This window comes from Hippoglossus stenolepis, chromosome 8, assembly GCF_022539355.2.
Source record: "Hippoglossus stenolepis isolate QCI-W04-F060 chromosome 8, HSTE1.2, whole genome shotgun sequence".
NCBI lineage: Eukaryota > Metazoa > Chordata > Actinopteri > Pleuronectiformes > Pleuronectidae > Hippoglossus > Hippoglossus stenolepis.
The window spans coordinates 23,384,662-23,412,577 of NC_061490.1; the positions used below are offsets into that span (position 1 = coordinate 23,384,662).

At 43.1% G+C, this 27,916-nt stretch overlaps 3 protein-coding genes and 1 long non-coding RNA gene across 4 annotated transcripts in view; 2 read left to right on the plus strand and 2 right to left on the minus strand.

Annotated features, from left to right (window-relative positions):
- Window positions 1-2,667: 2,667 nt before the first annotated feature.
- LOC118113307 (class II histocompatibility antigen, B-L beta chain-like) lies at window positions 2,668-8,447 on the plus strand. Its single transcript, XM_035162861.2, is given in 5 exon segments — window positions 2,668-2,993; window positions 3,216-3,488; window positions 3,673-3,954; window positions 8,018-8,129; window positions 8,254-8,447. Coding segments are annotated over 5 exon segments (795 nt in total). The 5' UTR covers window positions 2,668-2,926; the 3' UTR covers window positions 8,315-8,447.
- Window positions 8,448-9,151: 704 nt separating this feature from the next.
- LOC118113313 (vitelline membrane outer layer protein 1 homolog) lies at window positions 9,152-11,825 on the plus strand. Its single transcript, XM_035162869.2, has 4 exons — window positions 9,152-9,392; window positions 10,222-10,334; window positions 11,223-11,526; window positions 11,743-11,825. Exons 1-3 carry the CDS (start codon window positions 9,216-9,218, stop codon window positions 11,521-11,523), a joined length of 591 nt encoding a protein of 196 aa, XP_035018760.1. The 5' UTR covers window positions 9,152-9,215; the 3' UTR covers window positions 11,524-11,526; window positions 11,743-11,825.
- Window positions 11,826-14,713: 2,888 nt separating this feature from the next.
- LOC124852278 lies at window positions 14,714-17,548 on the minus strand. The gene is made up of 2 exons (XR_007032889.1): window positions 16,110-17,548; window positions 14,714-15,520 (listed from the first exon to the last, which is right to left on the minus strand). It is a non-coding gene; the product is annotated as an uncharacterized LOC124852278 (long non-coding RNA).
- Window positions 17,549-17,551: 3 nt separating this feature from the next.
- LOC118113918 (raftlin) overlaps window positions 17,552-27,916 on the minus strand; it is an 88,855-nt gene continuing 78,490 nt past the window's right edge. The window contains exons 8-10 of the mRNA XM_035164042.2: window positions 24,212-24,315; window positions 20,295-20,370; window positions 17,552-19,722 (exon numbers count right to left, since the gene is read on the minus strand). Coding sequence (XP_035019933.1) covers window positions 19,039-19,722; window positions 20,295-20,370; window positions 24,212-24,315 — 864 coding nt within the window. The 3' untranslated portion in view covers window positions 17,552-19,038. The remainder of the gene's footprint in view (window positions 19,723-20,294; window positions 20,371-24,211; window positions 24,316-27,916) is intronic.

Consider the following 27,916-nt stretch of genomic DNA (forward strand, 5'->3'; position numbering starts at 1 on the left):
CTGTCTGAGTATCTGATGGTGCAAATACTTAATATATGCCTTCATCTTTCCGAAAGTGAATTATGATTGTCGGCTACTACCAAGAACAAAAGTCAATCAAGCTACTGATGAGATGTAACGGGAGAAGTAAGCGGTGTTATTAAGCACAAGGTAATGAGAGGAGTGTTCACGGGTGTTTTCTTAAGAGATGAACAGGTACAAGCAGAGGAAATCCATGGGAGCTGTAATTAACCTCTGTGGGTATATAATCACACTTGTATTGTCGGTGCAGGGTAATTGTTTATTGTGTAACCCTCCCTTTAATGAGCACGAGCGCCGTGATACTGGGATGTGTGTGTCTGTGTGTGTGTGTGTGTCTGTGAATCTTCCTCTGGTTTAGCTGTGAATTACACTTAAAGTATCTTTGTGTTCCGACCCATATTCTTTAAGGTCATCAAACACGATCAATCGATTGTAACTAAAGATGGACGACGCAGAAATAAAGCTAAAACATCCAGAATAAGGGCGCTGCCATCTTGCGCTGATGACGTAATTTGGAGACAGAGAAACACGCTACTTTGACGTCTTTTGTTTGGTCAGTGTCCCAAAAACATAACCTCCTCATCCAAAACAACAGAAAAGACTCAAATTCTAAACTTTGCTATGTAACCGAAAGGGACCTAAGTGGTTTGAGAGGTTGAGGAAAGGCAAGTTCATTTCTTTTTATTGTCAATTTATTGCAGCATCTTTCAAACGCTGCATTAATTCAAAGTTTAATGGCCCCCAAAAAACCCCCAAATAAATGCATTAGAATATCTAAAAACAGCTACGTGAAAAATGAAAGCCACTTGGAAGTGAATGAAAGAGTCGAGGACCCGCTGCGTCCTCTGGGCCTCAGCTCCACAGGCCCCAACGCTGGCCTGGATGCCAATAACAGAGAATCTTTAAAGCGGCATGAGATTTCCACCCAGCTCGTAATTGTTTGTTAGTGGTTCAGACACTTATTCAGGCAGTGAAACAAGAGGTTGATAGAGTGTGGGGGGGGGGGTAATGATAATGATAACTAGAAAATTCCTCCTGCCGAGAAATTTCGAATGGGTGCCTTGCTTGCTGCCGGCTCCACAGAGACTGTTTTTTTTTTTGGGAAGAGAGAGAGACACAGACTGGCTGCTTTAAGAGAGAGAGACAGACTGTGCCAATTTGAGAGAGAGAGAGAGAGAGAGAGAGAGAGGGCCAGAGAGAGAGAGAGAGACCCAGAGAGAGAGAGAGAGAGAGAGAGAGAGAGAGAGAGAGAGAGAGAGCTGGCTGGTTTAAGAGAGAGAGACAGACTTGATCAGTAGGTGGCGCTATCACTAACACTGCATACACACTAATAGGTCTCTTCCGGTCAGGGCTCTGATCATGTGACAGAATTTTGGGGTTGATTGCTCACACTTCATTTTCACACCAGTAGGTGGCGCTATAACGATGAGTCAATATTGAAGTTGAGTGCAATTGGACATGTAAGAAAAAAATTCAGTGGGTTTTGAACTCACAACCAGTGGATCACTGAGTCAGCGTCTCAACCCACTGATCCAATCACAGCTTTGTTTCTAAAATGTTGACAGTTGTTTATTTAAAGAGTTCAAAAGTCCCCCTCTGAAAGGCAAAGACAAAAATCAATGGACTCGAACTCACCACCTCTGAGTCACTGTCCCCCTTTGGGCCCCCTTTGGCCCCCTTTCCCCCTTTGGCCCCTCCCTCTGCGTGTGTATCACACTAAGACTTCCAAGAACAACCAGATATCTTTTGTATTGGTGAGAGTTAAGAAATGGGGCCGTGGGAGCGATTTAGGATTTATTTTTCCGTTTTGCTCTTTCCAGAAATTTCGGTCAAAATTAACATGACACCCAATGGGAGTCTCTGCCGGAAATAATTCTGAGGTCGGAGAGATTTGAGAGTGGGGTTTTTGTGTTATGCTCCATGCCTAAAAATGTCACGTGAATCTATTGAGTAGTTTCAAACAAACAGATTCAAATGAAAACATTACAAGGAGGGAAAAAACATTTACTGGGTTCTTTGTTGACCCAAGTTTCATCCATCTGATCGTTTTTTGCACAATCCTGCTAACAAACACACAAAGCAATGAAAACAGATCCTCCTCGGTGGATCACAGCATCGTGCAGGAGCCTCACTCAGGTTCCGTGATGTTGTAGCACAGTTTTGTGTTTTGTAGCTCGTCATGAGCACGTGAAGCAAATGAAGGGAAGCTGAAAGTATCTGTTCCTGTTTGTGCTTCTGCTCGTCAACAAAAGACATTAAAATGAAAGAGAACAAATCCGTCACATTCTTCCCTGTGTTTGTTTTATTAACCCTTCGCTGTGGCACGTTCTCAAAGTCACCATCTATTACCTCAGCACCGCTTCAAGCTGTTGTTGCTCCTGCAGCGACCGCCTGACACCAACGATCTGCAAACGCTGTTTGTCATCTCTGCCTGCTTCTGTTTTAATACTGTCACCGAATGCAGATGTTTTTAAAAGTGCCTCCGCTGGATTTGTTCTGCTCGGGCCTGAATCTAATTATATTCATAGTGATGGATGAGTCGCTGCCACATTTTAATATCTAAGTGCGTTGAGCTTCTGATGGATGCAGTTTAGATCCCGAACGCTGAAAATCCCAAATACGGCAGCTTGGATTTTACTGTATATATCCAGTGGTGTAGAAATAATTCATACCCTGGACTCTACAGGTGCATTGACCCAGCGACTGAGCTCAAATGACAGAGGAGAGAGATCAAATCCTGAATGAGGAATTACTTTTGAGAAGTGGCAGTGATTTGATCACCACAGTAACCGGAATGCCATCGCACTGGAAGAGAAACTAGGTTTCACCACATCCTACAAAACGTTTTAAGCTTGTAAACAAAAGAGTTTTGATAAAACCTGAAAGATCAGTTCATGTTTAAAAGATGACGGGAGTTTATTTCCTGCAGAGTGTCGCAGTCTGTGCTGTTCTGCTCTGCACTGCAGCAACAGGTAGGTTTCTTCTTCTTCTTGTATTCAGTCTATTTCAGCCTTTATATATGTACATTTATATTATTTACAATAGTGCAATGCAATACCAAGTCCTTTTGCTATGCTGAAGACTTTCCTGTTTACCACAACCTTTTTTTCAAATTAAATAACAAATAATTTCTTATACTTCTTTTTTTACTTTACTTTATCACTTCATTTGTGTATTTTTTGTATTCTCTTCAGAAGGTAGCTACGTGTTTCAGGGGATATGTGACTGCGAGTATGGAGACAACATCACCGACGTGGTTTTCTTGGTGAAAAACGTATTCAACATGAAGCTCAACACCTTGTACGACTCCCGGGTCGGGAAGTACGTGGGCTTTGGAGAATTTGGCATGAAAAACGCAAATCACTACAACACTCAGGATTAGAAAATGGCCTTGAGAAGAGTTCAAGTGGAAATTCTCTGCAGATACAATGCGAGGCTGTTCAGACGGAGCACGCTGGACAGAACAGGTACATTTCTGTGTTTTTATACTGAAGAAGGTTATTATGGGTCAAACTGTTTCACTTCCTTGGCTTCATTTGCTTCTAGGTCTCTCTCCCTGTGCTTTAATTTAATGTCTTAAATAAAAGTGACTCTGTCTTCTGCAGGTCATTTAGCTGCTAATGTTTTGCTCTGATCTTCTCCACACTCCAGTGCCGCCGGTTGTCAGGGTCCATCACACCGAGCCGGCTGACTACGGGGTGCGGACGATCCTCCACTGCAGCGTCTTGGGCTTCTACCCTCAGAAAGTGCAGGTGAGCTGGCTGAGGGACGGGGTGGAGGCCTCCAGCGACGTGTCGTCCACTGACGTCCTGGCCAACGAGGACTGGAGCTTCCAGGTCCAGTCCTACCTGGAGCTGACGCCCAAGAGGGGGGAGAGGGTGAGCTGCAGGGTGGAGCACAGCAGTCTGCCACAGAGCCTGGAGGTGGACTGGGGTATATAGATATTTAAGTAAGTTATGGTGTAATTAACTATGCGTCCTAATATCTATCTATCTATCTATCCATCTATCCATCTATCCATCTATCCATCTATCTATCTATCTATCTATCTAACCCTATTAAAATGCACGTGGTTAACTTTGGTGTTTTCCAGCCTCTTGTATTTCCAGATTTCCATCACAATTTGGTGTCAGAAGTGGGATCGCACGACTGGAAACATCTGGACTCGGTGTCTACGGTTGAGTGATCTTCTTGGGAAAAAAGTTTCCAACCTTAACCTCCCCATTAGGACGGGTGAGATGCAGGGACCGAGACCCGAGCCCGGATCGTCTCAGCACTGCGATCTATCTGGTGAGGATCTGAGATTTCAAGTGTATTTTTATTTATTATTTTTTACCAGCAAACATAGTGTACGAAGAAGTTGGTCGAAGGGGATTGGATCCTCCAGACGGTTGAAAGCCGTAAATTTTTAACCAAGGTTTAGAAGAAACCTGGAAGGTAGACTGACGAGGTACCTTAAAGAGTTTGTTAAGAGCACAACCACAGAAAAGGACATAATACTGATTTGTATTTGCATTGTTGAAACAAGACTCCAAAAGCACAGAGAACTGTAGAGAACTTCTTTAAGGCACAATGATTCATGTTCAGATAAAGGCAGGATATTTGAATGTGTATTAAATAAATACAAAAATAAAAAAGAGATAAATTGAGAAATTACCAGAGACCAAGTAAGTAAAAGGAAATTACTATTGGTTATATTATATTGGGGATATTACAATATTTTGAGGATATTAATATTACTGAGTTTCCTATTTTGTACCTGACGAAAGCATTTTGGAGATTGATTAAAGACTTAAGGTAACTAAAACTTAACATAATTTTTTTTAAATATGGGTAAAAGTAACAGTAAAGAAAAATTTGATGATTTGGGTAATGGAACTGATCTGAGTAGTCCTAATATGAACTTCATGCGAAGGAACTATGGTGACACAGCACTAAGCCAGGTACAAGTGTGGATGAAAGAATGTGGGTTTCCAGAGGGGGGAGTTTTAGCATAAGACAGCTAAAACAGCTGAGATTAAAGCTAGAGGAGAAAGAAAAAATAAGTCAGGCCAGAAAAGGAAAACAAACATTTCAGGCAGAGTGGAAGGGATATGGAATGTGGTTAGAAGAAGCGCAACGTAGGGACAAAAAACAAACATTTGTAAGGACAGATAACCCCTCACAAGTGTTCAAAATGCAGGATTCCGACCTTGACTCTGTCCCGCCAAGAAGACAACAACAAACAAAACAACTGCGTAGTAACAATAACCAAAGTTTGTTTCCCCAGACCAGATTTACAGGAAACACCGTTGCAGAATCCAGACTTTGAACTGTTTGTGGATGGATAAGCATCTCGCAATTCAGACACGGGAGCAAATCAAGTTGGTTTCTCTGTGGTAACAGCACATGATACATTGATTGCCCCACCACTCCCTGCTTCTCTGTCTGCACAAGCAGCAGAGCTCACTGCTCTCATTGAAGCATGCAAATTGGCTAAAGGGAAAAGGGTTAATATCTACACTGACAGTAGATATGCTTGTGGTGTAGTACATGATTTTGGCACGATTTGGAAACACAGAGAATTCCTTACATCATCAGGCAAACCAATTGCACATCATGCTCTAGTGTCTCAGATGCTTGATGCTGTCCTCCTCCCCGAACAGGTTGCAGTATGTAAATGTGATGCTCACACTTCTAATAATGACCCAGTATCACAAGGAAATGCCGGAGCGGATGCAGCAGCGAGAGCAGCTGCTCGCCAGCCACTATCTGCTTCACACATTCTCTTTCAGGTCGACTCAACCACCCCCACGGCTGACTCACAGCAACTCCAACTAACAGGACCGTACCAGAACCTGCTAACAACACGCACAGCAGTAGAGGTCGCTGAATTGACAATGTGGAGTCCAGTCACTGCAAGAGAGTTCCAGGACCAAACCATCCACCCACTGTACACACACCGAATACAGCCAGGCCTGTGTGGCCTTAGAGGAACTGTACTTTTCCTGCTATCAATAACTGTAATAGTTGTTTTCCCAATCATCTGAATATTGGGCCAGCTCCTCAGTCAGATCTTTATGACTCCTTGCTTCCTTCTACAACCTTTTATGACCCCATTCAACGCGAGGGCGACACAGGATTGTAAATCTACATGTCAGGATGATGATGCATTTTGAATCCTTGTGAATTGATGTATTTGAGTTTTTACAGTAGTTCTCTTATGTTGTCATAAGTGACAAAAAGGAGGGAAATGTAGTAGAAAAATTAACTAAGCATGGTTGACAAACTATTTGTATTTAGAAAGTAAGTTTTTGCAGCCTTGTCCAAAGACTTTCATGATCTGTATCTACATATATAAACAAACTGTCCAAATGCTTTATGACCTGAGCTGTTTTATGGTCTGAACTGTTTATGACCTGAATACTGCCAGACCCTTTTGCCACTTATTTACCCTCCAAAGAACGGAATGTATATGTCTGCTTATCTCCTTAGGAAACACATGTAAATCAGTTGTTTGTGTTTAGATTCCTCTCTCTCCTGCGCCTACAGAACCAGTCTGGATTGGTTCAGAGAGACATCTCTCAGTTCTCCTAAGATCCTTGTATTTGGCTGTTCTCCATCTTCACTCTGAGATCCTTGTGACTCTCTGTGTTGATCCTTTCTGCAGAAAGCCCCTATTAAAATACACGTGGATAATTTTGGTGTTTGCTGCTTCTTGTATTTCCAGATTTCCATCACACTATCTACGAATGCTTTGAGGGGATCATGTGGGGGCTAGAAATAATACACACAATGACAATGTTACACTATGTTATAATTATGGTTTCCTTTCATTGAACTGTGGCTGACATTAAGATTCCACGTTAGCTCCAGGTTGGATGATATTAGGATGAGCACAGTGTGACACAACTGGCTGTGATGGGGATGTGTCGGGTGCACGTCCTCATGGAGTCGCTGTCGGTTTAGCCTCGGGCTTATTGTGTCTTCCCCCCGGCTGCGTTTTATGGTAAACGTTTAATTCCAGTTCTCGGATGCTGGCAAACATAAGTGGTCAGGAAGCGACAGAGGTTCGGTTCAAGTTGAGGTTAAACATATCGACGGGGAAACAGAATCTACCCCCGAGCGTTTGGAATCTGACGCCAGCGAGATTTCTATTGAAATTCCAAACCTGCTGTTCTCCCCATGTCCAGCAGTCGTCCCTGAGGTATTCCTGTGTTTCCACATCGCCTGATCTCCACACACACCTGCTCACCTGCTTCAGATTCCCTCATTAGTCTTTACACCATCATCCAGCACCGACTCCTCGCCAGCTTGTCTATTGTGTCCCTGTAGCCTCAGCGTTCCAGCTGCCGCTCTTGTACACACGGCTGCTTATTCTCCAGCCTGGGTTTTGTCTCCGTGCTCCCATTTTGAATGTGTTTGCCTTTGTTTTCGCGCAAGAATCGAGCTCAATTTACCGTCGCTGCTTTCTCCTCCCGTCTCCTGCTTTTCAGTCCAAACATGCCAGAGCCGCTACCTCCTCCGTCGTGAGTGACGGCAGAAGCAACAGTGGCGACGAACAATGGTTCGGTTTGTCGGCTGCTGTTGACGTGTGAGGTTTGTGAATCTGAGGAGCGGTGACAGGAGGAGAAAGAAGACGCACGACGAAGAGGAAAATGTGATGGAGAGAATCTGAAGGTGTCTGCAGGGGCCCCCGAGCTGAGAAGGGCTAGAACGTGTGTGTTTGTGCGTCTGGGGTGGTGGTGGAGTTCTGCTCTTAAACACTACTACGTTACGATTATTTATACCCAGTTTGCACTTTGTTAATAATTTCGATTATGAAAGAATCATTTAAAGATTGGAGTGATTTGTGGTTTAGTTTTGAGTTTCTTCAGAGGGTTTGGTTCGATGCATAAAGTCCCTCAGGCCCCGTTTGTCCTTGGTGTCTGTTCTGGAAAAATGAAAAAGTTATATCTGATCTATAATCTGTGAGCAGGCACAGGTTTCACTGTCAGTTTGTCTCTCTCTCTTATAGACACCTTTGCTCTGGATCTGAAATGTGTGAAGTTGACAGTGGGGATCCTCGTCTTCTTCGTCGGCCTCTGTGCAGCTGCAGGTGGAGCAGTTTACTTCTGGTGGAGACGGAGGTTTGTGAAACCCGTCACTTTTCTGTTTGTGCAGAGTTCAGTGTTTAGTAAAGAGGACAGAGGGGGAAAGAAACCAGACTCTGAACAAGTTCTTTTTCATGAAACTTTCTTTGTCCTGTTTCAGGTTTGACTTCAGCCCAGTTGACAGACAAGGACAAACATCGTCATGTCTTTCAGAGTTTTAGTTTTTCTTCAACTGAGGAAAGTTGCAGTTGTGATGATGATGTCTTATTATCATATTGCCAATCATATGTGAAGCACTTTGAATTGCACTAATCTGCAGGAAAGGTTCTATGTAAATAAAGTTTGCACACAATTCTCCTGCCACCACGTCTTCTCTGTTCTATGATTATTCTGGTTTAATCTCAGGTTTGTTTCTTCATGTAATCTCATTATCTCTGTATTATTTAAATTACCAGATTTTTGGGGTCTTGGTCCTGAAAGTGTTTTGATCCAGGTTCAATGTGTGCAGCACTTTGTAACTTGTTTATTTTGTCATTATCAAACTTCATCTTCTTATTATCAGTAAAAAATAATGAAATAAAATGAACGACCAATCGTCAGTGAGTCTCAGCTGTCAGTCATGACATCACTCTCCTGTTTTGATAGCTTTTAGAGGCCGTTCACCTCGAGTGACTTTCACTTCTTATCTGAAGGTAAAGTTGATCTCTGCATGTCCACGAAAAACAAATGAAGTGAACAAATGAAGTGTTCTCTTAATCTCTTTCCTGGCCCGGCTCGTTTCAATCTATGTATAGACTGTAATACATGTAATTTACGGGGGGTGTTGGGCCTTGGTGGAGAAATGTGCTCTGTGAGTGATATTCTCCTGTTGCTGTTGGACGATAACAATCCCTGAAAGGTTGATTTTAAGTGACACATTGATTCTGAGCTCTCTGGAGATGTAGAAATGTTAAATCCACATCAGGTCCACTTCGCCTGCGTCTCTGTAAATGATTCACGCTGATACGAGTTGTCTGTTCCGCAATCAACACGTAAACTATATAAGAGCTTTTTGAGGCCGGACCCCCTCCAGTACTTGTTAGCTGGCTTTTCACGGTGAAACACCCACTCACTGCTGTCGACATGGCGAGTCTGTTTGGCGCCGTGGCCATGCTGGCCGTGTTGTTTGTGGGGTTGAGCGTGCAGGCCAGCCGGTCGCACACATCTGTGCTGACTGTGCCAAACGGAGAGCGGTTTGGAACATGGATGTGGCCCGAGATGTGTCCTGACCAGTACTTTGCTGTTGGCTTCAGTATCAGGGTAAAGACACTGATTTCTAACATTTATCACAGTTATTTTTTATTTAACTTAAACCTACTGAGGCAAATAAAGTAACTTTCCATTGCTTAGTCCAATACTACCTTTTGCTTTCCAGGAAGTACACTGGCTGAAAAGCTGATGGCCTTTATCTCATTGGACATTCTGCTTGTCCATAATTCATGTATTCTACATTTTAAATTCTTCATCGCTTTTGCCAAATCATGACTTATATATATATAATTATTGATTTAGTTATTCAACAAATTTTGACCTTAAATGTAGAACTGAAGTTTTGTTTGTGTTTTAATCATTTTTGTGACTTTTGTTTTTCTTATCCTGAAGGTAAAATAGGAAACTTTTAAAATACATCAGAGTTTTGACCGTACAGCTTTTCATTCCTCACGTTGTTTCACAAAGTCACATGAAGTAATGGAATTGTCCCTCTGACTCAAACTGGCTGTGAAGAGACACCTTAATTTGTATTATTCCAACATAATGGGACAAAAATCAATGAAATAAGTAAATGAAAAAAGGTAAAAGTTTGTTTTATTGTCCTGCAGCTCAGAGAACATTTATACTGGGAAACTGTGTTTGCAGTCATGAGGATCAACTGGTTCCTAACGAATGATCATAAGAATCCTGATTATGTACAGAGAACAATTTACAACAACCAGAGATGCATTTACTTCTTGTTGTACCAGATACTAAGCTGCTCTTCACCTGCTGTGACCTGTTACATCACGTGCGCTTGTTGCTGGTGCAGCAATTAAACAAAAGAAAAACTGATTTAATCCGATCTGCTTCTGGGAACTGAACTCTGTTTCCTCAGGTGGAGTCCAGCCAGGGCAAAGGCGACGACACGGCCTTGAACGGCATCCGCCTCATCTGCGGCAAAGACGGGGAGCTGAACTTCATGTACACTGCGGAGTCTCACCCTGGCTTGTAGGTGTTCCGCACTGGTACCAGTCTCCAATCAGGCACCTTTCATAAACTGGACAACAAATAAATCCAGTATCAAAATGTGTTAACGCTTTGAAGATCAGTTATACACTGTGTGTATTTTAATCATCAAATCTGCAGTTTGTTGTAATAATACTTTTCTTAAATAATAGTGATTTGTATTTGTATGTATATAAGTTACAAAATCCATCTAATTAAAGTAAAGAAAATTACATAAAACCAAACATTGGTGCTGATAATAATAATCATAAAAAAGAGAAGTGATTTACAAAGATGTTACTGATTCCGAGAAATGATGATAACCAGACAAATTATTAGAAAACTCTACATAGAACCAATTAAATTTGCCTTTTCACAGGGATTAGTTGTGAAATGTATAAAAACTCATGTGACCCAGATGTAAATTCACTTGATTTTCAGTTGTAGCATGAAACAAACATTATGTAAACTGCTCTGTGACATTATCACATGGGACAGCTGTATTTTAAAGTAATTAAAATACAGCTGTCCCTGTGTGGAGAGCTGGTATTTAGCAGCAGGGAATCTGATGTTGGACATAAATGAACTTATCAGTAGAAACTCTTTATTTCTTTGAGTCACTGAGGTGGTTTTTATCAATGTCTTTAATTATTCAGCTGGTCAGATCGTCTGTCTCAGTGGAACCGACCTGTCTGTCCTGTGAAGGTTAAATAAGGATAAGAAGCAGCAGGAAGCTGGAGACAGTTTCCACATCATGGAAATCAAAACATTCTTTCTTCCAGGATTTCGAGTTCAGGGTTCAGATGTTGAAACGTCTCGACTTCGTGTTTCCAAACCAAACCTTGGCTCAGATTTGATTCACTCTGCTGTGTTTCCTGCTCTCGTCTCCAGCTGGGGCGGGTGGTCCAACCCTCAGTACTGCCCCAGTGGCGTGCTCACCTCTTTCCAGCTCCGCGTGGAGGCCCATCGGGGCAACATCGACGACACCACCGCCAACAACATCAAGTTCCGCTGCAGCAGCAACCCCACGCTGGAGGGCACCGGCATGGGCTGGGGGGAGTACGGCCCCTGGAGCCCGACTTGTGCCGACGGAGGGATCTGCGGCATCGAGACCAAGATAGAGGGACAACAGGGTAGAGGGGACGACACCGCCCTCAATGACGTGCGCTTCCGTTGCTGTGCCAGAGCCTAGCAGGTAATTAAATTAAAGCCCAGAAAGAGCTGAGAGACTCAAAGTAATTACCTCTGCCAATGTTATAAAACTTGTAAATGGGATTGAGATAAAAGCACAGTTTGGTTTAACAGTTGAAGGACGTTTGTGACATTATTGAAATGTTGTTTTGTTCATAATCCTGTGACTCTGTTCTTTGCAGTTTCTGAATTTGTGCTTTATGTTTTTTTTTATCGACAGTGATTGACAGATGAGCAGCTCGGTCCGCCCCTCCTCCGTCACCCTGAATTAAACAATGACAAATAATAAAGTGCTCATTTGAATCGCTGCTGTTTCTGTGACGTTTTTTCTCAGAACTTCAAGTCTCTGATTAGGTTTCATTTCCTTTTTTTAAAAACACAAACACTGAGATCAGAGTTCAGCCGACAACTAAGTGACAGTTATTAATATTTGGCTTTCAAGAGAAAGTTTCAAGCGTCGGCTTCGGCAGCAAAGACAAAAAGATGAAGGAGCCATTTTTAAATCGTGTCGTCGCCTCCTCACCTCATCAGCACGAGAGCGGCGTGTTTTCACTTCCTGTCTGATGAACCAATGAGCTCACGGTAAAGTCAGATTAAGCTGGAGGCGCTGACACGGGCGTTTCCCACAATTCCTGCTGGAACCGAGGTAATTAGGAAATGACGAGAGGGGGTATTAATTAATTTACAGTTTAAGGCCTGACAAAGTTTGATAAGACACCGATTGGCACACACAGAGGTAATTGTGTTAATTAATCGCTGAGCAGTTAATCTGCCGGCGGAGTGGGCGGCAGTCGACGTGATGTTATCAAACTCTGCCTTAATGGTTTTCAGATGATTTTGCAAGTCGAGGCAAAGCGATTAGAGTTTAACACACACAACCGCAGAGTTTCTCTCCGCTCCGGTAACAAATACACTCAGCTGACCTCTTATCTGGGCTCAGGGTGTTTTTACTGGGGTTTGAAGCTCAAGTGCACTTGTTGGTCTGCCTGGATTACGGATACACTCATATCAGCAGGAGGAGGATTTAACAAGGAAAACAGCCGAGTGACGAGTGGACACAGATTCAATGAGAAACATAACCAGGAGTCAGGTCGTGCAGGATTTTAAAGGTCATCAATAACATCTTCAAAACACTAAAACTGACTAATTATGATCAATTGCACTGGTGTTCCATTGATTGTGATCTAATTCTAATGGTCTACTAATCATTCCTGTGCTGGAAACCATCAGGAACAATCTGAATCCTGTTTATTTCCCCACTAGATGGCAGTGCTGTAACAAGTGGAGCTGCCCATCATCTCTCTAAAAACCTGTGACTTGTATGACTCCACACATGAAAATATAGAATAATGATTTCATGGAGGCAGTGAACTCTCCATCAATCAGTCCGGGCGATGTTGAACATCTGGCGCAACCACGCGGCTCCAGCAGAGAGACGCCCTCTGGGCACAAAGGCCCGAGTTCTGCACCGACTCGATCTGGACACTGTACCACGTCCTGTGACAGCAGAGTAAGTTCATTATTCAGAACACGCCGCCGTCAGCGAGTCGTTGTGCAGAAACACGTTCACTATGTGGGAACCCTCAGGGATGTGAAGCCCCGGGTCACAAGTTTAATTTCCAAACCACAGGCTCAATGTGTTTCTGACCAGCTTAGCGGCTCGCCGGGGCCCAGTCCGCCCGAAGAGCCATTAACGCCTCCTGTAGTGAACAGAATGGATGTGGCGTTCGTGGTCTCGCCCTCCTGTTAATGACCCCCCCGGCTCCCCTGGGCTCGGAGCTCATGACTTATAGATCACAGCAGCTGTGTCGGCTCAACTGTAAATATAGTTCAGCTCGTAAACACCATGAGGGTTATGGTGTTTATGTGAAATATTTGAGGGACAGTTCTGGTGTGGAACGGCTTTGTTTTCGAGGTGAGGCTGAAACTAACGGTGTTGTTGTGGTAATAACAATAAAATTGATCCACGGTTCACACGGTAATGAAGGTAATAACCAGATGGAGCCGATTTTTTTTTTAAAGAAAATCGTTTCCCTGGGAGAAAATAGCGACTTTGGTCTGCGAGTCTCATTTCCCTGATGCATCAGGTTTGTGTTTGTGTTTTCATTGTGCTCAGTGGACTGAAGTCCTCATCTCGTCTGTCAGTTAGTTTATATAAGAGCAGCACTTTTATATAGACTGTCCTCATATAAACTAGTCTGGTTGGAGAATGGCTTCCTGGATTTCCTGAGGTAACCAAGGTTACAAGTAAGACTGAACTACTTGTTCTGGAGTTTTTCTGAGGTAACAAATAAATAAAAATGATGAAATGTCATTTACACACTCCTGATTATACATGAGATCACATTAGGGTCATGAATAATTTGTGCCTGTAAAACAAATAAATAAAAAACCTTTTGTGTTTGAAAAAAAGTTGTGTAGGTTTTTATAGCTGTAGAAATACTTTATTTACTGTAAAACAAATTCTAGATGTATAAATATTTTGCTTGGTTGCACAACATTTTTCAAACCTGTGAAATAATTTGTATCTGTAGAAATATTTTTACATGTATACAAACGTTTTGTAGTTGTACGGATATTTTATGCATATTAAAAAAAAAAGCATCAGTAGAAACATGTTTTAAAAAGTTATGTAGTAGTAGAAATATTTAATATATATGTAAAAAAGTGTCGTAGCTCAGAAATATTGTATACATCTGTAAAAGTTTCAAGTGACTCTGAAGTTATGAACCTCGAGCTACAAGTACGAGTTTGTGACTTTTTCTTTACAGTTGAGCTGACGAGCCAATCAGCACGTTGCACAATGAGATCAGACTAAATCAATTAATGTGAAATCTGAAGTTGAGATTTCACCACCAATGTTTACTAATGTTAACTTTTGTCAATATAATGAAAGTCAGGAGGCGTCTCCATCTTGAAATGAGGAAAGACGTCTCCTAATGGCCGGTGGTAACAAGAGGAGGAGATTTCCTCCAGTAAAAACTATTTCAGTGAACATCTGTGTTTTATTTTAAGAGAGTGAGTTGAAAAATTGTGATTCTTTAATTAGTTCACGTGTCAAATCTGGAGCTGAAGGATTATTCCGGAAAAAAGCTCAGCGCTCGAACATCTAAGATATTCTTAACAGCTGCTTCAACAAACCGAAGCTGAATTTTTCCGTTTTAACACAAAAAGAAGCGAGGACGCGTGTACACATTAAATATAAATCATTTTTTATAATATACAAATTGTACAGATGTCATGAACAGTAGGAATGTGGACATACTCAGGATTGCGAGGACAAAGAATACTTTTCTTTCACTGCTCTGCAAGTGACAACAGCACATGATCAAAGTTACTCAACATTCAAGATGGCAGCTGAGGTGATCGGAGACACAACAAACAAAAAAACAAAACAATTAAGAATACATTTTCCAGAGGCTGAGAGCTAAAGTGACAAACACAGAAAAAATAAATCCCATTTTATCATGATCTGTCGTTTCCACGTCATAGTAGAACACAGGAAATGAACCACTACGTTTATTTGTATTTTTTTTTTTTTTTTTACAGCATCACCATGAACGATTGCACCAGCGCCAGGACGGAGGCTCAGAGACAATTATGCTGATATAACACAGGAGACCGTATATTATGTTTTTCTTTTTTTAACACAAATGAGTAGAGGGGCTGCAAAGGTCTCCTTGTTTTCACGGACGGATGAGTTAACATGGTTCAGCATCATTTAACTGATAAAGTGTCAGATCCTGTCTCTCTCTCCCCCCCCTCTCAAATGATTAAAAAAAACACAATTACCCACAGTCCCCAGCGTGTACTCATGTCAGGGGGTCGGACTGCACGGCAACCAATCAGCTGTTATCAGGGAGAGTGACAGGCCCGGGGGTCGCGGCCTCAGGTCGGACGGACGTGTGCGTGACCGGCTGTAACTTTTGTCAAGGTTGCGATCGTCCATGTCTGCGGATGTTTTGCCAGATTTTTCCAAACTCCTTCTCCGAGCTTTTCTGAGAGGATGAAGTGGGAAAAGAAATCTATCTGTGTGTTTTCAGGACGCCAGAGGGGAATAGATGTCACAGTTTCAGATTGAGAAAAATAATAAAAGGAGGAAGGTAGGGGTATTGGGATAAATTCATATTCTTAAAACTGATAGATGACAGTTAAAATGTTTATCCTGACGCTGGGGAGAATGAAGAAATTGATTAAATCTGATTAAATCAGTTGACCAGGATTCAGTGGGGGAGACGTCTCTCCAATATTCTCAGAGATCTTGTCAGCGAACAAAAGGCCTATTTTGGTTTTGCCTTTCATAATTCATATATGTCACATCTGACAAAAGTGTGAAAGTGACAGCGGAGTGTTATTGGCTCCCCAGCAGCATTAAATATTTCTTGAATAAGTGCTTATTAAACCTCAAACAGCCGAAAGCTAAAAAAAAACAAAAAAAAAAGGTAGAAGAAAATACCACAGAGAATATTACGATATATATAAATTCAGTTCAATATCAGAGTGGTTATTTGTCATGTGCTCGTGAACAGCTGTGGGAAAACAACCCACTCTGCCCTCGACCTTGTCTGCCATTAGTGATGAACTCACGCTCACAGGTCCGGGCTCCGTCATCGCGGAGGCCGAGAGGACAAGGACCACATGTTCCAGGAGGTCGAGCGGGCTGTGGCCCCTCTCGGTCTTCTTTTTTTCGAAAACCAACAGCAGCCCTCGGGAGGTAGCTCGAAGCGTCAGTCAGAAATACATTTTTGCAAGCTTCAGCGGAAACAGCAGAGGCAACACAGAGCCCACGGTAAAAGTAAAAAAAACTAAACATTCACAATAATGATAATAAAATAAACATGTTAAAAATAAACCCCTAATAACACATCACCTTCATGTGGACAAACACTTCAAATCTTTTATCCCCTCACTGCGAAACTCCAGCAAGAAAAACAGGGGACGACAGCTTCAAAAATACCAACACTGACGGTAGCAAAACTTTCCTGTTGGACTAGAACACACATGTAACATTGAAATCACCATCTCTAATAGCAGGCTGCGGGGCCATTTACAGTATAGTAATAAGGCTACACTGGTCACAGTTTGTTATACTCTACTCTACACAAAAAACATTTGCCATTTTACATTGAAAAATCTCAGCGGCGGGTGGATTAATCCCCCTTCCCCCCCCCAAAAAAAGAAAGGAGAGCACTTATTCAGCATAATCGATCTCACTCGTAAATGAATGAAGAGTTTCACCTTCGTCAAGGTATCATCCGTTCTCCTAAAAGCAAAAGATCCAAATGACGAGAAACGAACGTCTGCATAAAGCGAGACAGTTTAACTTCTGGATTAACCGAATGCTAACATTTCAATAAACAGCTTTTCTCACCTACTTTTCTGATGTGTGGAAAATATCTCTGCAAAAAAATTCAGCATTTTTTTAAACACAAAGTCGTCCTCCGCAGTGCAAATGATGCTTCGGTGACGTTACAGTCAAATCTAAAGGCTGTTTTTGATTTTATTTTGCCATCAATACATCCCTCCTAATAAGTGACCTCCATTATAAATGCATGATTCCTGACAGATACCCCACTAACAGAATCCATTAGTGAGCTAATGAGATCTCTGCATGGTGAACGTTGCCACCTCCCTGCGTCACATTCCGCCTCTCTTAAATGGAAACGACGCGGTGAGGCGGCGCGTTATGACTTGGTTTATTGTCAGAAATGATGTCTGGTAAGAGGTGTACTCCGAGCTGGAGGTGAAATAATGAAGGAAATCTCTACGGGGGGGTGGGGGGGGATGTGGGATGTTTCTTCAAATGAGCCTATTCATTGCTTTTATTTGACGCTCTTATGCTCTCGGGTCTTTATTTCTTTCACTCTCCACCTCCTTCTTTGTCTCTCCCACTCGATCTCTAAGCTGGGAGTGAGGAAACAACACGCGTCCAGCTCGGACCACGCAGCTTAACCCTCCGCACTTTTTATTCGTGGCCTTTGACTGGAAATGTAATTAAAAATGCAACTTTGCGTAGAAATAAATTCCCTCCGTGTAAAAACAAACTAGGTGAGTGTAAGTACGAGTTCTGCCCTTGAGCCGCAAACATTCAGCTGAATTTCACATCCTTATCTAACTTGGCTTTGAATTATGGAACATTCTGTATGCAAGGTGAGCTCAGCACACCACACCACACCAAAGAGTGATTATCGGCTCTCTTTGAAGCACTTGACGGCTTAGAGCTCAGCGTAAACAATTATCTCTTCACCCTACTTTGGATTGCCTGTCGCAACAAACGCCTTTCCCATCACCTCTGTCAGCGTTCTCCTCCCTCCGAGTTCCCTCCACATCACAGCTCACCCGTGGTGCACAGGACCGAGGAGAAAACAGCGAAACAAGTCTGTGATCACGTAGGACACTTTTTTCCCCCCCGGGCTTTACGTTGTGTGGATGTCGTGTGGATGAGGCAGGCCTGTGTCTGGTCAGGGTTTCTTCCTGACTCGTCTTTTCCGCAGCTTCAGAAACTGGACAGAGCTGCACAAGCTGTCGGGTACCTCTCGTAATGTAGACGCCATATCTGGGTATCACGAGCTGACGGGGGGGGAAAGGGTAAGTTCTCGAACTTTAAGAAGCATCACTGCTGTTCGTGTATTAGACATTGAACTTATTGACATGCTGTGATGTCCCTGACCCCTTCTATAAAGACCAGGCCACACCAGAAATGAATATTTGCATGGCTAGAAGGTAAACTACTGTATCTGGAGAGCTAACTGCTAACGTGCTAGCAAAATTTACTCTCAATAATTCTACCATGTTTTTCTTTTATCTCCGTATTGAGCCAATGACGTCCTTCAAGCAGTTTTAGGGTTTCACATCTTTTCTTTAATTCTTTAAGTGGTTGAAAAAAAAGTTCTTAGGACTAACTAGCAAATTAGCTTTGTCGCTATTGAGACAATAAGCTCACGCTAGCTTCTTCAAGAATTTTTACCAACTCCTGTCTCATAGCCGTCTGCAAACTATTCTTCTTTTGTAAAATCGTTTTTATGGCGACTGAACAGATTGAAGAAAAGTTGATGTTGCAACAGCGCTAAGGTACGATAGTTGAATTTGAACTTTGCCCCTGAGAACCAATCAACTCCTGATTTCACTGCTGTTCTAGGTTCTGATGTGACCAGGTTTTTAATTTCAAGTTGTCGCTCATTTGCAGATATTATCGTTGGTCCTCGTCCAGTTATTCCAGTGACTCCACTTTGACTCTCACGCACCAGCCCTGCCTGTTAATGATATATACATTCAGTATGTGTGGTTGTACAGTAGGACTGATGTCTGCGATCACATGAAATCTGTCTGAAGCTACACTTTGGCAGGTTGGGGGGGGGGGGCAGGTTTGGACAATGCTGCAGCGATGGGGATCGACGCCCCGTTAATTTGGATCAGGGACAACGCTGTGAACCAGATCTTAGGATGGGGGATTGGGGGATTGGGGGATTGGGGGGATTTGAGAGGTAGGGTGGGGGAATAAAACCTCGACTTGGGGCTACTCTTGAGTTTCCTCTGGGCTCTGATTGGTCAGTGAATCTGCCACAATCTCCTTGGCGCTGACCTCCACACCGGCCGGTTCCTCCGCCTTGCGTTTGATGGCGTCCTCTCCGCCCTCGTCTCGCTCCTCATCCGCCTCCACGCCGTTTTCGATCACGGCTTCAACCTCTGCTACGCCCGTGTGCTCGTTTTCTTTGGTCTCATTCTCTGTTTCCACAGTCGCAACAGTTTCAGCCACTTCCCGGACGTCTCTCTTTTCTAGAGGCTCTCCATTCTCTTCTGATCCCTCTCCATTCAATGTTATTTTTTCTTCTTCTCCTTCTTCTGAGCCATTTCCTGCTCCTTTGTCCTTTGTCTCCGTTCCTCCATCTTTCTTTTCTACAGTCTCTACGTTGATCTCAATCCCGTCATCAATCTTTCCGTCTTCTTCACACCTCGATTCCCTTTCTTCCAGTGTCCCACTTTCTCTCACCGCATCTCCGTATGTCGCGTCCTCCCCTTCCTCCCCTTCCTCCCCTTCCTCCCTGCTCTTCTCCTCCTCTTTCTCAGCCTTCTCTCCGTCGTCAATGATCTTAGGATCCTCTGCATCTTTCTCGCTTTTTGTTTTCTTCTTCTTCTTGTTCTTCGCCGTCTCTTTGATGCAGTTCTTGTTGGACTTGCTTCGGGGCTTGAAGATCAGTTTCTGAAAACATTGACGTTAGCATGTTAGTGGAATGCGTCGTACGTCTTTAAACACACGCTTTCGGGCACAAAGCATTACACACAGACTTAATTAAGAATAGATCGCAGTGGGTTCAATATTGCACTGGGATTACTTGCTAATTCAAATGAGTCTCAGTGATGCGGAGAAGGAAATTGAGGCCATTTTGAGAGGAGTTATTTGTGGCCTGAGGTGGCTCCAGTCCGACCAGACAAACAGGCCAATGTTTAATGCAACATGTCCTCAATTACTTGCAGGGACATATTGAACTGCAAAGAAAATCTTGTTAGATTTGCTGCGGGGTTTTAAATTTGTTGCTGTGATGGAAGTTAAAATATCAATTCAACACTATTCAGGGGCGCAAAGAAAGCATCATCAACCAAGAGATCCTCACATCTCAAACTGAGAAGAGTTTCTCCGCATTTGTGTTTATTTGTCTACTTAAAATAAAAAGAGCTGTGGACTTGGAGGTGGAAAAAAGGTGATGTTGGCTTTTTGAGCGCGTGACTGAACAACTGACAGAAAAAGAAATGCAGGGAGGAACGTGCAGGTACCTTGGATTCTCTCCTCTTTCGGCCCAACACGGGTCTTTGCAGGAACACGATCTGTTTGGTGGACAGACTTCCATCACTGACAGAGGAGGACAGAGAGAGGAAACCACACATCAGCGCAACAAGATTGAGATTATTTTACATCTTAAATCAAGGGTGTTGTACGGTGGATTATTAAAGTCATACTGAAGAAGAAATGCTGAGATTTTGAGTGTAAGGACTTGTTACGAGAAGAAAGTCAAAGTCGCAGATGTATCAAACATTTACTCCTCGACAAAATAAGCAATTTCCTCCAAGTTAGTTTGGTTCTTTCTTCAGAAAAGACTCCTGATACTGTGATAATATGATGCTTATGTGACAAATGATTATTTCATTATTTGTGAAACTAGCACTCTTCATTTGAAACAGGGATTTTCTGATATTCCCCCTGTAACATGAAACATACCCTAATATTATGACTTTATTCTCGTAATAATACTTTTCCCGCTTCCTTTTTAAAATGTAAACATTTAGAAATGACAAGAAAAACCCGACAGATTCATGATTCATGTTTGTTTGTGCTTGAAAATGCTGCAGAGAACACGGGTTCATACAGAATGTGTACGATTCATTTCATTTAAAACCTGATATCAGGGAGCGACCCACACATGAGATAATCAGACGACTGCGTCTGCTTCCCTCTCTTATCTGACAGTTTAAGGATATAGACTCATCTGTGGGCCCAACCTCTTTCCTGCTGTCATCTGTCTCTATCATCTCCCTCCATTTTGTCCGAGCGCTGCACGGAGTCAGACAGCTCGCACACCACGAGGACGCTTTTTTTCGCGGTTTGCCTCAATGTCTGAGATCATCCCTCCAAATCTCACAACATGCATTTCTTCCTGTTTTCCTTAATTCGACCCCCAAAAATAATCCTCCGTCCCATGCACGTGTCGCTCTCCTGTGTTCTGAGGAGGATAATCTGCACAAGGACTGGTGCTGACAGATTAATCATGGCAGCAAATGCACATTCGTTTCTGAGTGGGCTTCTTGTCTCTCACGCTTACTCTCATCTTTGTCATAAACGGACCCTTCTTTTAGCCCAGTGAGCTCCCACCGCCTGGCGGAGTTCTACCTCTCTGCCTTTATCTCTCGGGATGTGTGCGGCTGATGTTTGACAGTTTTATTGTTTGTTTCTGCTTTATCCCTTCAATTTCTCTCTCGCTATTATGGGACGAGGTTTAAAAAGAAGATGGTCCCGCTGCCTGTCTGACACAAGTCCAATAACACATGCACACGTGCAGACACACACACACACACACACACACACACACACACACACACACACACACACACACACACACACACACACACACACACAAAGGTTACATGTTGCCTTAAATTAAGCTGCCCGCTCAACCCTGCACGTGAGGCGAGATGGCAGCTTTATGATCGCCGCAGATTCCTAAAAGCCTGCAACAAATCTCCCCTTTCTCCACATCAAATGGACTTGAGAGACTCCTCCAGCACGGAGCTCACTCCCTAAACCATTCAAAGCCTCGGCACAACTTCTTTTTTTCCATTACCTCCTTCCTTCCACCATCCATAAGCTATTTTCTAGGCTGTCAAGGATGCCGGACGGCCTCCTGCCGGATCTAAGCTGAAAACTAACTGGAGTTACCGGCAAAAAGCCCCGGCCCACGAAGCCGGAAAAGGAGAAGGTTACTTAGAAAATTACAGGCGTTATTACTGAGCCTGCTCTTGGCTGTTAGTGTCGGCCGCACTATTATAACTCCGACATATAGAAGAGCGATGGCAAACGTCTATTTATAGTGAATGTACCTGCACGTTGCTGCAAAATCCTACAGCCACTTCACAATTAAACTGACACATGGGAGTTTGAATCTTTCTTCCGAGTATATAAGATTAAAACTCGATGTACTTTCAATAATTAACACATTATTCTCAACCGTCTAGTTTCCCCTATGTTCCCTTGTATCATAGACGTTCACATTTACTGTAGCAAATGGCTCCAAAACGTAATTACCATCTACATTAATTGAATGCGGCGAACGTGAATGCATGCTCGGAGACAACTACATGAATTAATGTTGTGTGGAGGAGCCGCTGAGCACCAGTTAGCATTAATTTCAGACGCCGCTGAGATCACCGACACTTATCCCGACCTCTTCCAGATGAAGTGCAGCCTGCAAACCCTCAGTCAACGGGAAAAGAGAAAAAAAGCGTTTGCATTTGCAAATTTCGCTATTTAAAAAAAAACCGAAGGAGTCAACATCACAAAAACAAGTGTAATGAGTATCGCTAATCTGAAATAGATCATCAACTGTAATTTCGGTTCGCAAAAAAATGTTTATTTCCAGGCAGGAAGAGGAACGAGCGGCGTCTCGTACTGTATCTAGGCCGACGCTGATTAATTAGCCGTGTTGTGCTGTTGCGTTGTGGCATTTTGAAAGAGTGCAGGGAGGGAGGGGAGGTGGGGGTTGGGTGGGGGGGGGAAACAAAGGATGAAAATAGAGAGGTAATTAATCAGCTGTGTTCTGAAAGAGCAGGGAACATGACCAGTTGAACACACGATCAGTCAGTGCATGGAAATGCTACATGCGAGTTACATCAGTGTGACACGCATGTAGCATTTCGTTAGAGGATTCACATATTTCAAGTTTGCAATATTTACATGCTCACATTTACATGAGATCATTCCTCATGAACGTACTGTTCCCTACAGCGCTCTAATGCAAGTGACGGCGGAAAGAAGTGGAGCTGAAGCTGTGATGTTTCGATAGTGAAATTTCCTCTTGTGCTTCCCAAGACACAGTTTCCTTCCTCAGTTGCGGCAGAAAACACAGAAAAAAAAGGGAATCTGGTGCAGAAATGTCCATAAATATGGAAGATACCCATCTGGTTCTCCCAGGGTTATTTCTGCTCCTCACATCAGAGGTGATTTTGTCCACACATCAGGCACTGAAATTGCATTCGGGGGCATGTGAGTGTTGCTTTGAGACAGAGTTGAAGCTGCATCTTCACAGAGCAAATCAATCCAAAGTGTAACAGTGTCCACCTGTTTTAAACTGTTGTGTCTTTTCTATTTCTACACGTGGTTAATATAAGAGACGAGACGTGTGGGTGTGAAGGACGGTGACAGCTGTGTTAAGGCACCACTGACAAATCTAACAGCTCAACCGTGGAAGTAACGTGTGAGAACTAACTTTAAATAATTTTACACTTGTTATTTTAACAGTGTGAACTCTATGTGGTTACTTGAATAATTGCTGTGTTGCACTGATACTGATGAACTAACATTAAAGTTTCACGATTCCTTCAACTAAAGTTGTCAGCCTTTTCTGGAAATGTGTTTATTTTGCTGAATATATAAATAAAGACTAATTAATGCTGTGTTAGAGTGTTTTTAAAGAGTGAAGTAAAGTGAGCTGCGCTGTAGTAAAGTGTTTGTTACAGAACATCAGCAGCGAGTTAAGGAGCAGATTCTGAAGCGAGTCTGAGAACATACGAGGCCTTTGACCATAAGCGGATATTCACTCATTCAACAGCCATGAGTCAGCATGAGCTCAGCTGAGAACCCCTGTGTTTCTGTGAAGAGATTTTCCAGCCGCAGTCGGAGCCGCAGCTTTTAAACCGTCACAGCTGCTGCCGCTCGGCTCAGAGTTCAGGCCCGAGCTGACGCAGACACGAGTCAAAACTGTCATTTGACTCCAACATACTCGGTCTTACAGTTTATATCAAGTGTTCACAGGAAAAACTGTAGCATGCACAGTAAAGGAGGGAGTGATCACTTTGTGCACTAGTTGCCTCCCTGCAGCAAAGGTGATATTGTTGTAATTCCTGTTGGCTGCCAACAGGGGTCGGTATTGCTCACTGATTGCCCATTACTGCCCCTTTAATAGTCAGATGAGGGTGATTACCTGTTGGTCTTGATTACAGGAGTTGGCAGCACACACGTGAGTCTCCATCCGTATGTAGCAAGCGACTGCAGCAGGGGAACATAATCAGCCTTCACCTGCAGCCCCTGTGAGGAAAAAACAAGACGTCAGCAACAGCCTGGAACCAAACAGCTCTGCACACATAAAGTCACCATCTTCAATATGCATGTGCACTGGGGAGCGGAGTGCGGTCACAACCATTAAATACAAGCAAGAGCGTATGAGATGCAATCAGGCTTCAGCATCACTCGGATCTCATTTAAAGAAACGTTTCCTCTCCGATACGATGCTTCTACTTGAGGTGATTGTGTGTGTGTGCAGCCTGCAGAGGTGGTTTTCAACAGCGATGACCGACGGAAAGAATAGAAAAAAACAGCTGTGATGTGAATCTGCTGCAACTGAAACTCCCACGAGTCAACACGGCAACCGGGTCTATTAATGACAAGTCAGTGAGTCCTTGAATAAACGGGTCGCTCATGTGAAACAAATTGTATTATTGGTGTTTGTGACTTTCAGGTCCCACAGTCGCATTGTGTCAGAGACGCATTTAAATCAAGAATAGATGGAGGAGTGAACTTTAAAATGTTTATCTTGACTTGTGGGAGAAAAAGTTGTTCAAGCGGAAATACACACCTGTAATTATCAGAACACAGACAGACACACAACCATACTTGTTGTGTATGAGGGACAGGAAGTGTGTGTGTGGTTTAGTAATCTGTAGAAACTGAAAAACCACCACACACGTGTCAGTCTCGTCACGACAACATTTGCATTCACACGCACAAGAAAACTCACAAAACAAACCCTCACATAGAAGCAATAAAAAAAACCTGTGTTCCTCACAACACGTGTAAAGATGTGGACGACGCAAAAAAGAAAATGTACTTGACAAGTCTCAGCCTTCAGGCCGTTGCAGATTTTTGCATGAATTCCAGACCGTTCTCCTCGGTGGTGCGGAGCGAATCCCGATCCGAGTCGAGACACGCAAACACGAAGCCAGCACACCACCGAGAATATTCATCGTGCAGCTGATCAACCTTTGAAGAGCAGAAGCGACACCTGCACGCGCCACATTTAGCCTCCGCTGTTCTGAGAAGTGTGAAAACTAATTAAAGCTGCACCCGCCAAAGGTTTCATATAATGAACACCCACCATCATCTGCCTCCATCGCACAGAGATCCTGGCCCCCTACTCACCTCCAGTAGCTGCTACTGCTATTGTACTGCAGTGCTTTTCCTACCACTACTTCTAATTCTGCAGCTGGATCCAGTCGCAGGCAACAGAGAGAATTGAAAAGTGAGAACATTTCGGAGACAGAGCGACTGATCAGCATGCAGCGCTCACTGTCTGCCGTGAGACAGACTTCCAATCAAAACACTTAAACCCACTCCACCGCACAGCGCCTCGTTTTCTCTTCCACAGATTTGTATTGACCGAGTTGACGGCGCGTGCACAAACAGACCTGAAGCAGTCGCACATTAACTTGTAGGTTTGCTAATCGTTGGAATACGAGACTGTTATTTACACAAGCATTACTTTCTCAGTTCCAACAGGGAGCGGCGCATCTACATTTTTTCGGAGGGGAGTTTATGTTGGAACAACTCCCAGAAACACGCTCTCGCACTCAAAGGCTTCCCGGAAAGTAAATTGAGAAATAATTTTTTCTGTAATGGCTTTGCTGTTCTTTGGAGTAGGTGAGAGTTAATCACAGCTCCCGCAGAGGGGCTCGCTGCTCCCCCGACTTATTATGCGGGGCCACCTTGCTGCATCAGCACTCCTGCATCTACCGGAGAGGCTCAAAAACAAGAAAGTAATCACCTCGGCCGTCTCTGCCGATGTGATCTGGGACACTTTACAGAGGGATCACACAGTGAGAAGACAGAGGAGGTGTGTTCTAGCCGTCTTCACACAGTTTAACAGGTTTGTACCTTGAGCCAAACACCGTGTTAAAGAGCAGGAGGGGAGAAAAACATGTTTTCCCAGGTGATAAGTAAAACAAAAAACTGCTTATGCAACCTTTTTTTTATACCTTAAAATAGAAGCTTCAGAAATTAGTTTGATGGTTGAACTCCGGATAATCTCCCGAAACTTTCCAGAGGGGCTGAATGTGAGAATGCGTGTCAGTGTGAGTGTAACTGACTGATAGTTGCAGCTGAAATTGTAAAAGAGTAACAACAACCGGAGTTTATCTCCAATATTCAGCATGGTAACTTTTGAAATATGAGGATTTCTAAGCAGAGTTTGGTGGATTTGTTCCACACGGAGCCCAACAGAAATAATCTCCACCTGTGGCTGCAGAGGGCGCTGTTGCTCAGTAAAAGTTACACAGTGTTGCTTTAATATTTTGGCAGTTGAACCTGCTCTTTTTTCTTTTTATCATTTTCAGAAATATAAGACTTAAACTTTTGTTGTGGGGCCGGTGGCAGAGGAGGGAGCAGCTGCAGGTCGACGCAGAGTTCATATAGTGCACTCTGGGAGTCAGCGCCACAAAAAACAAAGCGCCATTATTTTTCTATCAAGCTCCTCCATCAGCTCTGCAGGACAGACATAAAAAACCCCGTAAATCTGTCTTTTCAGCGGCTCAGAATCGGGCTGTATTTTCTCAGACTCGTGGGGTCGACAGGTTTTGCAGCCACAGTCCAGTAATGATGCAGCAAGTACCTCAGATATCCTGATAGGCTCGCTCAACCTTGAGCGTTGTCACAGCAACAGACCGGCGGCGGCACGACGACCATTTCAAACTGTAATTGACCATTTTAAAAACATCACAGATAAATATTTTATATTGGTGCTATTTCTTTACATATATTCCCCGCAGCTAAACCTGCTCACTTTTGTGTTTCGATTACTCATCATGGATTTTTTCAAAACCTTTCGCCAGCTTGAAAAAAACAACAGATTTATAAATGTTTGTCAGGTAATTGTAGACGTTTAAATATATATTTACTTGCTGTTTATGTTGTTCTTAAACTAGAGACTGAAAAATCGGACTTTAGAGAAAACAGTTGACAAAACAATTTCCCTGTAAGATCCACTTATCTAATTGTAAGTAATTAGTCATTTATACATATTCTATTTATTAGTTGGTAGCATTTGCTGGTTCACATTCAAATTTCTCTCTCCTCTGGACTGCAACTAAATGTTGTGCAGACATTCACGGTCCTCAGAAGATGCACCATCCTAACTCTTGTGCTCCCCTGACGTTTCCACTGGCTCCACCATGAGGTCGGAGTTCAGAGGGAACCAGCTCCACACGGCAGGTCGCTGTAATAGTTGCAGCAGACATCCAGGTTCCCACACGATGTAATAACTTTGATCCCCTTGACTTTCATCTGTCATCATCACCAGGTCAGAATTTTAATTTGTCCAATACTTTTGTTTTTCCTAACTCTCCAAAGACGCCTACACGTCACCAGGGGACATTTTTCTGGCTCAAATCTTCATTAATAACAGAGATTAAATAGAAGCCACACAGAGAACATCCCAAAATTAGACTTTTATGAGGCATTAGCCGACTTTTGAGTCAGAAGTAAACTATGCAGCCTGATAACACATGATGAGGTAGTTAGGAAAACAAAGGATCAGCCAACGCATACGTTTGTTCCTGTTCATCTTGTGTCAGTGACGAGGGAAAAGAGAACACGATGCATTGAAGACAAGTCGTCAACTTTAAGGCAGCAGCCCCTA

Bases quoted from the DNA above. Each gene is read 5' to 3' on its own strand.
- LOC118113313 (XM_035162869.2), top strand. From the start codon at position 9,216: ATGGCGAGTCTGTTTGGCGCCGTGGCCATGCTGGCCGTGTTGTTTGTG. The intron at 9,393-10,221 runs GTAAAGACACTG...CTGTTTCCTCAG, and splicing joins CTGTTGGCTTCAGTATCAGG to GTGGAGTCCAGCCAGGGCAA. The intron at 10,335-11,222 runs GTAGGTGTTCCG...TCTCGTCTCCAG, and splicing joins GCGGAGTCTCACCCTGGCTT to CTGGGGCGGGTGGTCCAACC.